The sequence below is a fragment of the Podarcis filfolensis genome (assembly GCF_964270895.1).
Source record: "Podarcis filfolensis genome assembly, chromosome: 7".
Lineage (NCBI taxonomy): Eukaryota > Metazoa > Chordata > Lepidosauria > Squamata > Lacertidae > Podarcis > Podarcis filfolensis.
The window spans coordinates 28133553-28147870 of NC_139603.1; the positions used below are offsets into that span (position 1 = coordinate 28133553).

General features: G+C 41.0%; 1 protein-coding gene across 3 annotated transcripts in view; it reads right to left on the minus strand.

Moving 5' to 3' along the window:
• The window catches only part of F13A1 (coagulation factor XIII A chain), a 217369-nt gene that overhangs the window by 143966 nt on the left and 59085 nt on the right, over nucleotides 1-14318 (minus strand). For all 3 annotated transcript variants that reach the window (XR_014550598.1, XR_014550599.1, XM_083623854.1), the window contains exons 12-14: nucleotides 13070-13351; nucleotides 4171-4331; nucleotides 994-1130 (exon numbers count right to left, since the gene is read on the minus strand). Coding sequence is in view for 1 of the 3 variants with exons in the window: in XM_083623854.1 (XP_083479980.1) it covers nucleotides 994-1130; nucleotides 4171-4331; nucleotides 13070-13351 (580 nt within the window). In the remaining 2 variants the exon portion in view is untranslated. The remainder of the gene's footprint in view (nucleotides 1-993; nucleotides 1131-4170; nucleotides 4332-13069; nucleotides 13352-14318) is intronic.

Sequence of the window (14318 nt, forward strand, 5' to 3'; positions counted from 1 at the left end):
AAGTATAATTTGAAGCTTCTATCCAAGCCAAATGAGAACTCAATCAGCACTATGTGTTATTATGCAAGCCCAAGAACCCCAGCTTTCAGAGGGGTACTTCTTTTTCTAAAAGGCTGCTTCGAGTCCTCATGGTTTCGGAGAAGATCTTGCAATTGCCCAAATCCAGAAACCTACTGGAACTATTTATTTATTGTTAATATAAAAATCTGGTGAGTGTAAAAACAAGACTTGTCCATCAAGTCTGTCAAATCACTATGAAAGAAAACCATCATAGCATTTATACAGCAGCCTTTATAACAGTCAGGCCACTTTATAAACATTGTTAACAGCCTTCGCTGCAACCTTGTAAGGTAAATTAGTATAACTATCTTCATACTAAAGTTGGTGGGGGAGAGACCAAGAGATACTAGTTTTCCTAGCGGGTTCATGAGTTAGGTTGCAATCCTAACCTCACTAGCCTGGAACTAAGCCCTACTGAATTCAATAGGATTTATTTTTGAATTGACATGATCAGGATTGTGCTGATAGGTGACATATTAAACAGTGCACTTCCTGGATCACAGTTCGCAGTTTTAGTCTGCAAGCCTAACCACGTCTGCTCAGAAGTAAGCTCTGTTGAATTCAATGGTGTTTACTCCCAGATAAATGCAGTTAGGATTGCAACCTTAGATTACCTCAGGGAGATACTATGACAGTGTTATGTTTTATATTGCACTGGCATGAATTGCGTCACTGTAAGTCAGGCATGTCCAAAGTCTGTTTCGGGGGTCTGTCGGTCAGTTTAATCCAGCCCCTGGCAGCTTATTTCCTGTGGTAAAATCCAAAAAACCCCCTCAAAAACTCTTTGGTCAGCCCTTTGGTCGGTCCTCATGCATGTTCACTTCATCAAATCTGGCCCTCTTTGAAAAAAGTTTGGATACCCCTCCTGTAAGTGTTAATATTCCTGTGAAAACACAGGTTGGGCAGCCAATGCTATAACCACAGATTTCTTACCTAAACAGCTTTGCGGTTGGTTTCAGTAGACCAGGCCCATCAAGTCGGACCCAGACGTCAGTGAGTTTCTGTTTCAGTGGGTTGGCAAATTCCACTATCACTGCCATTTCCTTGCCAACTACCTTTTCCCCAGGAACCTGTGGAAAGGATGCAAATCAAAAATCAGATGAACTTAAATATGTAAACAAGTATATATTAATGTATATTTAACATGAATGGTGGTTCGTGTTGCATTTGGCTGTCAGTGATTGATCCAACCAAATGGCTCATTTTGGCTTTCACAAAAACGCCTGTGTGGTAGAGGAGGAGGAGGAGGAAGATTGCTATTGGACTCCCTGGCACAGGATGATAACCCTTAGACCTCACCCTGGCAATACCTCCTGTGGTCTGGCGAGTCTTTCGTCTGACAGGGACAGAAGGAATTAGCACTTTTGAAATAAAAAGGGAAGAAAGAAAAATGCTGTCACGCTGCACAATGCATAATTCATGGCAACATCTGTGGTATGTCACATTTATCTTAGCACATGAGAATAAGTCAGTTCAGCCTATGCTTGTTACGGCTTTATGAATTATATTAAACCTTCATTTCTTCCTCCCTGGTCTTTTTTCTCTTTCTTTTTTTTAAAGAGAGGGATCATGTTCTCTCAGTTGAATCAGACGGCAAGCTGCTCCACGGAAGGAACCAATTTGAGTTTGTATTCAGAATTTCTTACCTCTCCTCCCCTCATACTCAGATACACATGATACTCTTTTGACAGAAAACAGGGGTGTCAGGTTTCTTTTCTCCACTAACCATTGATTCCTTGCCCTCGTGCTTGAAGAAGACTTCCAGAAAGCAAAGGAAGTGCAGTAATGATGGGTAACAAAGCTGGCCAGGTAGGTCCAATGGTGTGTTTATTTGGATTTTGCTTTCCATTCAGCAAGTTTACTATTCCTATTCACAGCAGAAGGGGAGGCCTGAGGAATCTAGGAGGCTTAACCCAGGGAAGATGATATATGCCGTTCAGCTTTGGCCATAAATAAATAAATGAATGAATGAAAGGATTATACATTTTTAAAATGTGGTTACTGAAGATACAAGCTCAAAAGCAAAGTTTATTTGACTTATTGGCTTCCTCGGCAAAATGCTCGGAAAAGACACACTATATCATTTGAGGACACTGCCGATCAACATTTGTCCAGGCTAATTAGATACACAAAGGCTGAGGCTGGAGGAGAGTTTTGAACCAACCTTGGTGTTTGATGAGAAGAAGCCGTTTCCCATCAAACTTCCAAGATTTTCTGAGCTTGTATTTGCGGAACATAATGTGCTTCTTTTGGTGCATGCATGCTTCTCATAGCCTGTACGGCTGTTGCCTGAAAAAGTGCTATAGTCACTCTGTCGTGCCCTCTCAAGCTACGGTTGAGGAACCTGTGTGTTTTTCCAGATGTTGCTGGATATCCCCTTCCATTATTCCTGACTGTTGGCCATGCTGGCTGGGACTAAAGGGAGTCAACAACATCTGGAGGGCCCATAGGTTACCAAACCAAAGTATTGCCATATATGAGGCCACCACCTTGCTGAAGTGGATCCAGGTCTGTTCAGTGCCTGGATGGGTGATTACCTGATAACCACTTGGACGCCATCTTGGGTTCCATCATGCAAGCAAGACAGGATATGCAACCAAAATGAATAATATATTCCCTCCCCTATCAGATTCTGGAGCTTCCTTATCCATCTCACTTTATCTTCTAGTATACCAAGCCCCAATGGGCAGATGAACAGAGACTCAGAATACATCTGGAATCAGAACAGCAGCACTGGTCTCTTTGCTGGGGATGGGTGAATCTGTCAATTCTGATTTCTCCCAAGTTTCTCATTTTTTTCCATTCTTAAAGTCATTTCTTCACATTGCCACATCAATTTCTGAATTATTATTTTTTAAATAAGTCCTCATGAAAATCCACCGGCATTTTCGTGCAAGCCTTTCCAGATAGACACATATTCCCCCAAACATAATGCGTTTCTGTATGCTATTTTCACCAGTATATTAATTTTCATGAAGACTTTGTTGGGAATCTGCATATGTGCAGCTACACACAGAGAGTCAATTAGAGTTTGGCCAACAGCCAAGGCAATATGAAGGAGTAAGTCTGCCTGGTGATACAGAGGCATGGAGACAGCTCCATGATTGGTCAAGCTCTCTCACGGGAATAATGATTAATGGCCTACTAACTGGAATGTGTGTTAGTACAAGTTCGAGTTCAGGAGTTGTGAGTCGTGTATGAGAGAGCTAGCTAAAAATCCGTGTTCTGTTCTGTTCCTGTAAATAGTCCACTGTATATAATAAACACCTAACTACAAGTTCCTGGTTCCTGCTTCGTCCATCCTGTCTGCAGCCAAGTTGCCAATTGCTTTCATGAACTCTGCGTTTACTCTGCTAGGTCTGGCTAAGGTCCTGCAACTACAGTGGTACCTCGGGTTACGCATGCTTCAGGTTACATACGCTTCAGATTACACGCTCCGCTAACCCAGAAATAGTGCTTCAGGTTAAGAACTTTGCTTCAGGATAAGAACAGAAATCGTGCTCCGGCGGCGTAGCAGCAGCAGGAGGCCCCATTAGCTAAAGTGGTGCGTCAGATTAAGTACGGACCTCCGGAACACATTAAGTACTTAACCCGAGGTACCACTGTAGTCAGAAAGTTGCGAAACACCAATAGGCTTTGCCAATAGACTTTACCCCAGGATATGCATTTTTATACAGGTTAGTTGGCTGGAGGACTGCATTGCGAAATCTGGAGCATTTTGAAGGACAGCTGTGTTTTGGGTTCATGTATTGTTTCAGAACTCCTGCCAACCTAGCAGTTTGAAAGCACGTCAAAGTGCAAGTAGATAAATAGGTACTGCTCCAGTGGGAAGGTAAACGGCGTTTCCGTGGGCTGCTCTGGTTCTCCAGAAGTGGCTTGGTCATGCTGGCCACATGACCCGGAAGCTGTACGCCGGCTCCCTTGGCCAATAAAGCAAGATGAGCACCGCAACCCCAGAGTCAGTCACAACTGGACCTAATGGTCAGGGGTCCCTTTACCTTTACTTATTGTTTCAGAAAGTGCAAATTAGCTAGGTTGTCCTTTTAAAAATGTGACCTGAATCAAATCGATGCCCGTCCTCCGCAACCTGTTGCCATCCCTGAAACTGACCTTAAGGAGCAGCTGGGGTATTTTCAACACAGTGCTCTTCTGCCTGGCCAGGATCTTCTCCGTTTCTTTGACGCGGGCTGTGACAAAGAAATGCAGGGAGGCTTGCTCCAGCAACTGGCTCATGTACTCGCTCGACTTGATTAGCACCTCGACAGTTTGAGCTGACAAGAGGAACAAACAAACAGAGAAAACACAACTGAAGCCTGAAAGCAATATAGTTGCCAGTTATTACTTCCAGTCCTGCTGATGTCGTATTACCCATAGGCCATCAGATGCAATAAAGATGCTGCTCACAGGGAGGGTCAAAGCTTTCAAAGGCACAAAGAAGCTTCCAGTTGTAGAACTGCCGGATTGTTTGTTGTGATCTAAACACAGCAGTGACATGGGGGGGGGGGAATACAATGTAGATTTAGATCATTTTTAACCCATGGAAATAAAGCTATTTCTGCAGCTAGGAGTGTTCGGTAATAGGAAGTTAGCCCCTGACGCAGAAGGCATTTCATTGGAGAGGCACTTTCCCCTTGTGTAAGGATGGGTCAAACTGGCAATTTCGGTTTCTGTTCTCAAGTTCAGTTTTCCACCTTTCCACACCAGTTTGTGATTTCCTCCCCTTTCCCTTTTTTTAAAAGGTCATCAGCATTTTAGTGTGAGTTTCTTCCAATGGACACATTTTTCTATGCAATTTTGCCTAGTCTGCACATTTTTGCAAAGCAGCTTCTACTATTTTTTTTATTTTTTATTGCTGTTTGCACTATACATGCATTTATGTGTACACTTTACCCCAGTATGTGAATTTTTGCACACACTGCTTGACCAGAGAACCGCACAGCAAAATTCTGAGAATCGCATGTTTTTTGTTTGCGTATTGTTTCAAAAAGTGTAAATTAAGTAGTTTCACCCTTAAATGTGAACTTAATCAACTTTCTCCCCCATCCATACTCTTGTGAGGTTTGAATCCCTATAAAAGAGGGGGGTTTTGTTTTTAGACCTCCGTCTCTTAGGATGATAATAGGATAGGATTTTTTTCAGAGTTGCAGAGCTGGTCAGCAGCCACAAAGAGCAGAACTATGCTTCTGACCTCTAGCTACATTTCCAGATGTAACAAAAATCCTAACCCTTCACACTGAGGCTGCCATGTGAAAAAGATGTGCTGATTCTCCCTCTTTGTTCCACCCACATCAAAATGGAGCCCCTGCTTTCATTCTTATCACTATTCCCAGGCAACCATCTGACCTAGATTTCCAAGACCTGTCAGGAGCTGTTTGATGTGGCCCCTCTGCTGCAAAGGAATTACACAATACCCCTCTAAGTCTTAACCTTAGATGAAACTTAGAAATAGTCATGTCTAACACGCCCTGCCTCCACCAAAAAAAAAGGGGGGGGGAGTAGATTTGCTATGGCATGAGCGAATCTTATTTTTTCACACTTTGGAAAAGATTGAGTGGGAGAAACATTTCAAGATAAAACCAACAAGGAGTCTCGTGAAACCTTGAAGATTAACAAAGTTATTGCAGCATAAGATTTTGTAGGCTACATATTATGCCAAAACAAATCTGTCCATTTTTAAGGTGGCTACTAGCCTCTTTTATTGTTTTTTGGCACAGCAGACTCGGAAGAATAGCCCTCTGGAAGTCTGAGAAGAAGATTGCAAACCTGACCATCCTAAGAAGTTGTTAAGTATAATTGATTTAATTGAACACAGAGAGAAAAGGTATGTGTATTAATGAAGGTTTAAAATGAAAAATGGCTAAATGTGTATTGCTAACATTGGGGTTTTCCCCACGGTTGTTTTCTAAAGGATTCTGAGCTCCTTAATGGGTTAATGAATAACTGTTGATAGTTTTCTATTATTCTAAACAGTTGTGACCTTAGATCAGGTGACAAAGGTATTAAGTTGCAAATTCACCAACTTGAAAGGGTGGTGTTTGATAGTATTTCTCTGGGGATAGAGAATGTTGTTGTTGTTGTTTAGTCATTTAGTTGTTTCTGACTCTTCGTGACCCCATGGACCAGAGCACGTCAGGCACTCCTGTCTTCCACTGCCTCCCGCAGTTTAGTCAAACTCATGTTGGTAGCTTCGAGAACACTGTCCAACCATCCTGTCCTCTGTCGATCACTGCCTTGTCATGGCAAAGGGGCTTGAATAACTCAGAGAAGCTATAAGCTATGCCATGCAGGGCCACCCAAGATGGACAGGTCATAGTGGAGAGTTTTGACTAAACGTGATCCACCTGGAGCAGGAACTGGCAAGCCACTCCAGTATCCCTGCCAAGAAAACTCCATGGACAAAGACAACAGGGACAGAGAATAAAAGGATGCAAATGAAGGGAGAATAAACAGCCAAAGGCCAATGGAGGCTGGAATACAGGTTGTGGAGAGAGAGAGAGAGAGAGAGAGAGAGAGAGAGAGAGAGAGACCTTTGCTTATAGGTCTGTTTGGATTATTTCATATTTTCTAAGATGTCGAGTCTGTGCTAGACAGCACAAGACATTGTATGGATATTTTGTGTTGTATCTTTGATGCTTATGTTTTGCTTTTTTTAAAGATATTTATTATGATTTTACAAAAACATAAGTTTACAAAATAGAAAAAAGTCACATAGAAAGAAAAAGATACAAAAAACATAGAAAAATACATAAAATAGAAAAAAGAGGAATAAAAATACAAAATACAAAATACAAAAAACAAATAGATAAAAAAGAATTAAAAAACAAATCCGTTTTTAGTAACTTTAAACTCATTAGCTTGTTTCCTTGACCTCCTCACACCTCCCCTTTTTGTATTCCCATTTAAATAATCAAATCAGCAAATCCTTACCTTCTTTCATTTATCTTAACTCTATATCTTAACATATTATAACTCTATATTTTCATCCATTTATCAATTCATTTTTGCATATTCTTATTAACTTTGTTGCTAATGCCACTTATTTTCAGTCCAACATCATTTTAACATTCATTAATTTTACAGTGTTTCTGAAGGTAGTATTTAAATTTCTTCCAGTCTTCTTCCACCAACTCTTCTCCCAGGTCTCGGATTCTGCCAGTCATTTCCGCCAATTCCATATAATCCATCACCTTCATCTGCCACTCTTCCAGGGTGGGTAACTCTTGTGTCTTCCAATACTTTGCAATAAGTATTCTTGCTGCTGTTGTTGCATACATAAAAAAAGTTCTATCCTTCTTTGGCACCAATTGGCCGACTATGCCCAGGAGAAAGGCCTCTGGTTTCTTCAGGAAGGTATATTTAAATACCTTTTTCATTTCATTATATATCATCTCCCAGAAAGCCTTAATCTTTGGGCACGTCCACCAAAGGTGAAAGAATGTACCTTCATTTTCTTTACATTTCCAACATTTATTATCAGGCAAATGATATATTTTTGCAAGCTTGACTGGTGTCATGTACCACCTGTAAATCATTTTCATAATATTCTCTCTTAAGGCATTACATGCCGTAAATTTCATACCGGTGGTCCACAACTGTTCCCAGTCAGCAAACATAATGTTGTGACCAATATCTTGTGCCCATTTGATCATAGCAGATTTAACCGTTTCATCCTGCGTATTCCATTTTAACAGCAAGTTATACATTCTTGAAAGTATCTTAGTTTTGGGATCTAACAGTTCTGTTTCCAATTTTGATTTTTCCACCTGGAAGCCAATTTTTTTATCCAAATTATAGGCCTCTCTTATTTGATAATAATGAAGCCAGTCTCGCACTTTATCTTTTAATTTCTCAAAACTCTGCAATTCCAATTTGTCTCCTTCTTGTTCCAATATTTCCCAATATTTCGGCCATTTGGCCTCCATATTGAGCTTTTTCTGAGCCTTCGCTTCCATTGGTGACAACCACCTTGGGGTTTTATTTTCCAGTAAATCTTTGTATCTTATCCAGACATTAAACAATGCTTTCCTGACAATATGGTTTTTAAATGCTTTATGTGCTTTAACCTTGTCGTATCACAAATATGCATGCCATCCAAAAACGTTGTTAAAACCTTCTAGGTCCAAAATGTCTGTGTTCTCAAGAAGCAGCCAGTCTTTCAACCAGCAGAATGCTGCTGATTCATAATAAAGTTTAAGGTCTGGCAGGGCAAATCCACCTCTTTCCTTTGCGTCAGTTAATATTTTAAATTTTATTCTAGGCTTCTTGCCCTGCCAGACAAATCTGGAAATGTCTCTCTGCCACTTCTTGAAACAATCCATCTTGTCCAAAATTTGCAATGATTGAAACAAAAATAACATTTTTGGCAATACATTCATCTTTATAGCTGCAATTCGACCCAACAGGGAAAGCTTCAAATTTGACCATATTTCCAAATCTTTTTTCACTTCTATCCAACATTTCTCATAGTTATCTTTAAATAAATTTAAGTTCTTAGCAGTCATATTAACCCCCAAATATTTTACTTTCTTAACTAATGTTAAACCTGTCTCCTTCTGAAACCTCTCTTTCTCAATTGGTGTAAAATTTTTCTCAAGCACTTTGGTTTTTGACTTGTTCAACTTAAATCCTGCCACATGACCAAATTCTTGAATCAATTCTAATACTCTTTTCGTACTAGATTCTGGCTCCTGTAACGTCAAAACTAGGTCATCTGCAAAAGCTTTCAATTTATATTGTTTGGCTCCGACCTGAATACCTTTAATTAGATGGTCCCTTCTAATCATATTCAGCAAAACCTCCAGAACTGAAATAAAAAGCAATGGGGAAATTGGGCAGCCTTGTCGTGTCCCTTTCTCTATCTTAAATTCCTCTGTCATCACATTATTAACTATTAACTTAGCCTTTTGTTCTGAGTAAATTGCACTTATACCATTTTCAAACCCTTGGCCCACCCCCATTCCCTGAAGATTTTTCTTCATAAAATTCCAAGAAATATTATCAAAAGCTTTTTCCGCATCTATAAAAATTAAAACTGCTTTGGTATTGATGTTCACTTGCAGCTTCTCCAAAATGTTAATTATATTCCTCGTATTGTCAGACAGATGTCTACCTGGGAGAAAGCCGGCTTGATCTTTATGTATCTCTTTGACTAGTACCTTTTTTAATCTATTAGCTAAGATATCAGCAAAAATTTTGTAACCCACATTAAGCAGGGATATGGGGCGGTAGTTCTTAAGTTGTGCCTTTTCAGACTCAGTTTTCAGTATAAGTGTAATGTAAGCTTCCTTCCATGACTCTGACGCCTTTTTCCCCTCCAAAATTTCATTACAGACCTCCTTTAGTGGCTGAATTAACCAATCTTTCAAAGATCTATAGTATTTGGAGGTTAGACCATCCGGCCCTGGAGATTTACCCAACTGCATGTTCTGAATGGCACCTTCAACCTCCTGTTCTGTAATTTTGTGATTCAACATTATCCTATTTTCTTGAGAGATTTTTTGTAATCCATTTGTTCTTAAAAATTGGTCTAAATCAGTCTCTTTCTGTGGCCCTTGTGTATATAATTGTTTAAAATATCTCTGGAAGCACTTTCTAATCTCCAATGGAGGCTGGAATACAGGCTGTGGAGAGAGAGAGAGAGAGAGAGAGAGAGAGAGAGAGGGAGAGACCTTTGCTTATAGGTCTGTTTGGATTATTTCATATTTTCTAAGATGTCGAGTCTGTGCTAGACAGCACAAGACATTGTATGGATATTTTGTGTTGTATCTTTGATGCTTATGTTTTGCTTTTTGAAGAGTTCTGCCAGTAAAAGTTTGAATATTATTTTTATGGAGCTGGACAATGATTCAATCCCAAAAGGAGTCAGTTCTTATGCTTCCAGTTGCTTCAAACTGCACAATATTAATATCTGCAACAGAAGTATGCCATACTGAAATGGCAGCAAATACAATACAGGCCACATAGGACTGTACATGTAGAGGAGACTTGGATTGTGACCAGGAAGTTGCTAGTTCTGCTTAGGACTGGGAAAGCCAGGAGAGACAACAAGTGTCCTCAAATGGAGTGCCATTACTACTACTACTACTACTAATACTAATACTAATACTAATAATAATAATAAATTATTTATACCCCGCCCATCTGGCTGGGTTTCCCCAGCCACTCTGGGTGGCTTCCAACAGAATATTAAAATACAATAACCTATTAAACATTAAAAGCTTTCCTAAACAGCGCTGCCTTCAGATGTCTTCTAAAAGTCTGTTAGTTGTTTTTCTCTTTGACATCTGGTGGAAGAGCGTTCCACAGCGCGGATGCCACTACTGAGAATGCCCTCTGCCTGGTTCCCTGTAACTTGACTTCTCGCAGTGAGGGAACCGCCAGAAGGCCCTGTCTGAGACTGGCCAAAGAGCTTCCATTGAGAGAGGGGCAAGATTCTTAGCAACTTTTAAAGGGCTGCTTTCAGTGATAATTTTTTTAAAACAGCCAAATATTTTTAAGAATAATTGTTAGGTTTTCTTCTGTCTTTTATATATCTCACAATAGCTAACAATCATATTGATACTGGTCAAAGAGTCACTTTTAACCCCAGGGAAACCTCAAACTCCATAAGGCCATTTCATAACGTACAATCTGAGAGTTGCCAGAAAAAAGATAGGCATTCCTGACAAAGACTCCCTTGTGGGGAAAGTGAATGACCCCCCCTTCTCTCCTGAGCAGTGCCTGTGTGCCTACTGTCCTTTAAAAAGCTAAATTTAGCTGAACAGAACTGATAGCCCCTTTGAAGACATTTGAAGTATTCAGAATCTTAAACTTGATTTCCACCTACACAATGCCTTTAATCATGATTTGGAAGACCATGTGCTCAGTTTCTGTTTGAAAATGTGCTTTGCTCCTTTCTTTCCATAACAGCACTTATCATCTCGTGTGTGCGTGTGTGTGTGTGTGTGTGTGTGTGTGTGACTGTACCCAAATGCACATAGATCACTGTAGGGTTCCTCTTCATTTGTACCTTATCAAAAAGTCTGGCCAACATGTAACAAGACAGGTTGTTCAACTCTGCCTTCCATGCATAGGCTATACTAGTGGGTAAGTTGTAGGAGCAATCCAAGCCATTGGCTTTCAGCACCCTCTGCCTCTATGCAAAGAAACGTTTTATGTGAACTGATACCTATTGTCAGGGACCATGCTGAGGAGGAATTGCACTGAGGAAGAATGGAGGGAGCCGCCCCTTCCCCCTGACCCTGAATCTTCCCAGGAGCAGGAGGACAGTATAGATTTGGAACAGTGGTTTGCAGAAGGGCATAGTTCAGAAGGCAGAAGCTGGGAAATACTGGATGGGGAACAGCTAGGAGAAGAAACACGGGAAGAGAGAGGGTTAACAGATTCACAGTCTCTGGACGGCATTCCCTCCCCCCTCACAATCCCCAAGGACATGGAGAGATCAGAGAGTGTCAGAACAGAAAGTGCAGAAGCTACAAACTCAGATTACAAGATGCAGGAGTGACTCAGATTAATAGGGATGGAGGGGAGGGGAGACTTACTTGGGAGCACCACCATTCTAGGGAGACGCTTTCTTTTGTCTCTCACTGTGATTATTAAAGAAACTAACTGGTAAGACTTTCCTTTCATTTGATCTGCTTATTTACTGCCACAGAGAAAGAAGCCGATCCCCCGAAGCCTGACACCTATGCAAGGCCTTGTGGATGTGAGTACGTCCAACCCATGTGATTTCATCATGATTTTAAGGCTCACTCCCTCAACCCATTCAGAGGTGCACAACTCTGGGGACATCCCCACAATAGCCTGCAATCCCCAGCGCCTTTGCTGCTTTCCATAATAATAATAATAATAATAATAATAATAATAATAATAATATTGCACCAGGTCCCCCATAGGTCACCATAGAGGCACTCCACTACATCAGAGGGCAGAAGGCAAACTTAGATGCAAGTTAGCACTGACGTGCATCAGGTTTTTTTAATGTATTAAAAAACTGGGAATCGTGGCATGGAGGAGAGAACACAGAGTGGAAACCCAGCTCCTTTAGCTGCCATGATCCGGGAGTAGTGGTGGTAGCCGAACTGAGGAGGAGGAGGGCAGAAGACAGAGAGAGATGCAGGCAACATAAAACCTGGAATGAATGGACCTGAGCTTCTGCCTGTGTCTGGAAGTGGCAGTGGGATGCTTGGCTCCAGTAGTGGCTGTAAGAATCCTTCTCCCTGCTGCTGCAGCCAATCACCCCAATACTCCTTCCAGAGAAAGACGGAGGCAGATCCATTCTAGCCTTTTTCTTCTGCCTGCATCTGTCTCAGTTTCATGGCTCTGTCTCCATCTGAGCTCCACTCTTCACCTTCCGTGGAGAAAGATCTGTCTGGGTGAGAGGCTGCTTTTGTGGCAGGAAGATGAAGAAACCTTAAACTGTTTGGGTCAGTTTGGGTCAGCTCATTAACTGATTAAAGATTAAAGCTGCTGATTTGTTGTTTGAGGAATAAAAATAATGTCCCTTGTGTACAAGTATGTAGGGTGCACACGCTAATGAAATGTGCTGTTCATGCCTATGGCAGGTCAGGCTGCATGACACACACTTCTGTTCTTCAGTGCGTTACTATTACCCCTTGCCTGCCTCGCACCAGCATCTGAGGCACTCTGCCTAATGGTAGGGCTGGCCTTATACCAGATGAAGACTGTTCTGTTCTAACTGGCTTTTGTGTAAGTCTGTCTCTACTGTTTGCTGCTGCTTCCCTTCTGTTGCTGCTAATCCTGAGCTTTTTAAAACCCTTTAATTAAATTGAATTTTTACATGTTGTCAATATATTAAGTATTTCATTATGGAGAGCATATGTATTATATTACAGTTGCTGTAAGATGCTTTGAACATTTTAAATACATAAAACATTTTCCTTTGGTTTCTTGCATCATGTTCTACTGTGAGCCTTGAAAAAAAGGGGTGGAGCTACATGTTTTAATTAATGACACACCATTAAAATGCAGAAACATATTCTTGCCTTACCTTTCATGGGTTCCAGTTTTACATCAAAACTGTGGTTCTTGAATTCAGCCTTTGGGACTCCAGTATAGAACACAATGTTGCCAGAAAGGTAAGATGTAGCAGTGTACAGATTTGGGGTGTTGTTTCGAAAAGTAATGTTAACAGTGATGTCACTGCCAATTGTTGAGTCTTCCACTGAAAAGTCCATGTCTACCTCTGCGGTAGACACAACATCCTGGGTGTGAGATTTTTTAACACCATACATCAGGGCAGTCTCCAGGGCTAGACGTTCTTCATCTGTGCCTGCAAAACAAATGGAAAATAGGTTTTTTTAAAAAACACGTGAACCACTGGTCGTGTTCCCACATCATGCTCAACCATGAGCAATAAAGAACCACAGTGAACTCATGTGCTCTCCTTCTCCCTGGGAGAAGTGTTTCTCTTTCCCCTTAACTGCAGTTTGCTGTGCCATTTGCTATGATAAACTGTGGTTAGCACTAAACTCGAGTTAATTATAAACAAGCCCAACTTCAAATTATAGTTTCTGAAGCTGGCTTGTTGAAAAGAAACTTAGTTCAGTTTAGCTACAGTTACAGATCCAGATGATGTGGCGAACTATGGTTAACTAAAAGTGGCAGCCAACGTTCTCAAACTCCTCTTATCACTCAAAGCATATTTATATGGTCTAGAAAATCTAAGGATGAAAAATGCCAGAGGCAATGGAGAAAGAAGAGGGAGAGACATGAGGATAATAGGAGATAGATATGTTGAAGTACAGTGATATAAATATAGTTTTTTAAAGTTAGAAACAAAGAGTTAGAGTGAAGATTCACAGAAGAGCTAGGCACCATGCAAGTGGGTTAGGAAGGGGTTTTAAGCAAAAAGGGGCAGCAAACTCAGCAGTTGGTGGGCCATAGGCTAAATCTGGCCCTTGCTGGAAGAAACATACCTGACAGTTGTTCAGGTGCCTCATCAGAGTCAGCAGCGTCTTAGCATGTCAGACTAAATATTGGGAGTTCCAGGTTCAAATCACTAGGTCTCTTTGGGCCAGTCCTGGTGTCTCAGCAGGTTCAGAAAATTATAAGCCTGCTAAGATATGAACTAGCCTTGTGGGTGTGCATGCCATCCCTCTGTTCTTTTCTTTGCATGTGCATGCAAACAAACAAACAAACAAACCTGGAACTCTCCAATTAGCAATAGTTTCCTGTTTCATTGTACCTGGAAACTGTAGTTAACAGCTTTGGACTATCAAGACAGCTTCTGAACCACA